Source organism: Maylandia zebra, linkage group LG23 (assembly GCF_041146795.1).
Source record: "Maylandia zebra isolate NMK-2024a linkage group LG23, Mzebra_GT3a, whole genome shotgun sequence".
Lineage (NCBI taxonomy): Eukaryota > Metazoa > Chordata > Actinopteri > Cichliformes > Cichlidae > Maylandia > Maylandia zebra.
Genome location: NC_135188.1, coordinates 41,575,452 through 41,578,262, shown reverse-complemented (window position 1 = coordinate 41,578,262; position 2,811 = coordinate 41,575,452). Strand labels below are relative to the sequence as shown.

General features: G+C 44.8%; 1 protein-coding gene across 1 annotated transcript; it reads right to left on the bottom strand.

The window, feature by feature from the left end:
* Positions 1-1,569: 1,569 nt before the first annotated feature.
* LOC143415132 (uncharacterized) lies at positions 1,570-2,428 on the bottom strand. The gene has a single exon (XM_076880575.1). It carries the CDS (start codon positions 2,426-2,428, stop codon positions 1,712-1,714), a length of 717 nt encoding a protein of 238 aa, XP_076736690.1. The 3' UTR covers positions 1,570-1,711.
* Between the last annotated feature and the right edge of the window lie 383 nt (positions 2,429-2,811).

Sequence of the window (2,811 nt, the reverse complement as noted above, 5' to 3'; positions counted from 1 at the left end):
TTACATCTTGCAGGAGGTCTCCTCTCTTCAGAAACTCACTCTGCAGGAGGGGGAAATATAGGAGATCTCAGTCTGGGTGTCTATTGTCTTGTGTAGTCTGGAAGATGAGTGGATGACGGGGTGAGTGCAGTTTTCTCTGTGGTGGAGCGGGTGGGCTGTCCCGGGCTTTGTGGAGCCAGGCAGTGCTGCTGAACTGGGCCCTGGTCCGGATGGGCCTGGGCCTCCTTTCCCTGGTGGGTTGCAGAATATGGGGGTGCCTACTGGGGTCAGCAGGGGAGCTCAACACTACATATGAGCGGGTGGAGGGAGGTTTGGAGGCTTCACACACCCCCGTTCTCTGTTGTCTGTTGGGGCGGGGGGGCTGGGAGGTGTGAGTACTTTTGTTTGCACGTGCTTTTTATTTTACTGCTTGGCAATGAGTGAAGCGACCACATTGTTTTAGGTCCCAACGCACCCGAGCCACGACTCAGGCCTGCAACGAGGGGTTTGCTAGCAGAAAGACTGTATCACTTGAGGTGTGTGTGTGCTGGTGAGAGTGTGTGTGGGCCCACAATATTATTTGATTATTTTGTTTCTGTTGAGGTAGATACCTTACCATTGTTTAACGAACTTTATTAATTTTACTTATTGTCTTTTGTGTTGTTGTTAAGTAATCGTTCACTAAAGTGGAGTTAACGTTCTAATTGACCTGCTTGTGTGTGGTTTATTTCCATATAGCGTAGTTTTATTGCATATTTTATACTATAAGTATTAAAAAGGGAGTATCAGTAGGAGAGTAACAACGGGAACCCAGGGCCCCTCTCAATAGAATGTGGGACGGGTGTTGCAATCATTACAGAAACTTTTTTTTCCCAAACTTCCTGGAATTCTTCAGCTCCAACAGTTAGTGTGAACAGCTGGATAGAGAATAGATAAGTCAGTAAAATATTCTTTGTGCAGGATTATTTGTATGGATTTTACACATCCAGTGTGTAAAAGCATTTAATTTTGTCTTCATGATTAAATATTTTGTACCATATTTTAAACATCTTACAAAGAGGTGAAGCAGGACTTACTGAGCGATTTCCTGCAGGTGGAGGGGGGGTACATGCAAAAAAGACAATGTAGGAAGTTGTTGGGTCTGTGTTTCCACAAGCCCCGCTAATTCTAGAGACTTATTCGTCATGAAGAAAACAAGACAGTCGATCGATCGATTACTCGCGCAAGGGAGGCCTCGTCTGTGTCCACCAAAAAAATGACCCCAAAGCTGCCTTTTATTGAGAGACAGTTCACACAAAACACATCACAGCAAAGCAACGCCCAGACAAGGCATCGTATGTATATGTGTGAACTTCTGTAAGAATGTGTGTGTGTGTGTGTGTGTGTGTGTGTGTGTGTGTGTGTGTGTGTGTGTGTGTGTGTGTGTTACCTCCTGCTGACCAAAGGGTCATAAAAGCAGGAGCAACATCACAAGAAACAGATCTTCCAGATAGGATGTATAATATAATAATAATAAACTTTATTTATAAAGCACACTTAAAAACCAAGGGTATACCAAGGTGCTTAACAAGTAAAATAGAGTATAGGAGGAGGATAATAGAAATAGGACCAAAGCAAGTACTAAATATGCAAGCAGATAACTGTCACTAATACATAGGAAAGCAACAGGTACAGAGCAAACAAGAATTTAAATGAGCATAAAAGTGCATGATATAAAATCATAAAAGAAATATTAACTAGAGGGAAAGGCAAGATTGAATAAGTGGGTTTTTAATCGTGATTTGAACAGTGCAATGGAATCAGATGCGCGGAGGTCGAGAGGAAGGGTGTTCCATAGTACCGGGGCAGCCAGAGCAAACGCACGGTCACCCCGAGACTTCAGTCGAGATCTGGGTTGGGTCAGAAGTAGTTGAGTGGCAGATCTGAGTGTTCTAGCAGGAGTATGTGGTTTGAGAAGTTCACTAAGATAACTTGGCGCTAATTTATTAATAGTTTTGAAAGTAAGAAGTAATATTTTAAATTGAATACGGTACTTTATGGGCAGCCAATGCAGGCTAGCTAGGACAGGGGTAATATGGCAAAATTTCCTGGTACCAGTTAAAAGGCGGGCTGCTGCATTTTGGACTGTTTGCAGTCTAAGAAGAAGAGAAGAGGGAAGACCATAGTACAAGGAGTTACAATAATCCAACCTGGAGGTCACAAAAGTGTGAATAAGCTTCTCCAGGTCCTCATGCGGAATATAATGCCTAGCCTTAGAGATAAGGCGCAGTTGGTGGAAGCTAGATCTCACTACAGCAGACACTTGCTTATCGAGTTTGAGCGAGCTATCCAGCAGTACACCCAAGTTACTGACATAGTCACAAGAAAAACTAGCAAAGGAACCCAGGGCAGCACAGAGTTGGGCACGAGGGATTTTACTGTTGAATGGTAAATGGTAAATGGCCTGCATTTGTATAGCGCTTTTCTAGTCCCTAAGGACCCCAAAGCGCTTCACACTACATTCAGTCATTCACCCATTCACACACACATTCACACACTGGCGATGGCAAGCTACATTGTAGCCACAGCTGCCCTGGGGCGCACTGACAGAGGCGAGGCTGCCGGACACTGGCGCCACCGGGCCCTCTGACCACCACCAGTAGGCAAACATGGGGTTAGTATCTTGCCCAAGGATATTTGGCATGCAGCTAGGAGGCAGCCTGGGATCGAACCACCGACTTTCTGATTAGTGGCTGACCTGCTCTGCCACCTGAGCTACAGCCACCCGAACACCACAATCTCAGTCTTCTTATCATTTAAAACGAGGGAATTACTCAGGAACCATTCTTTGAC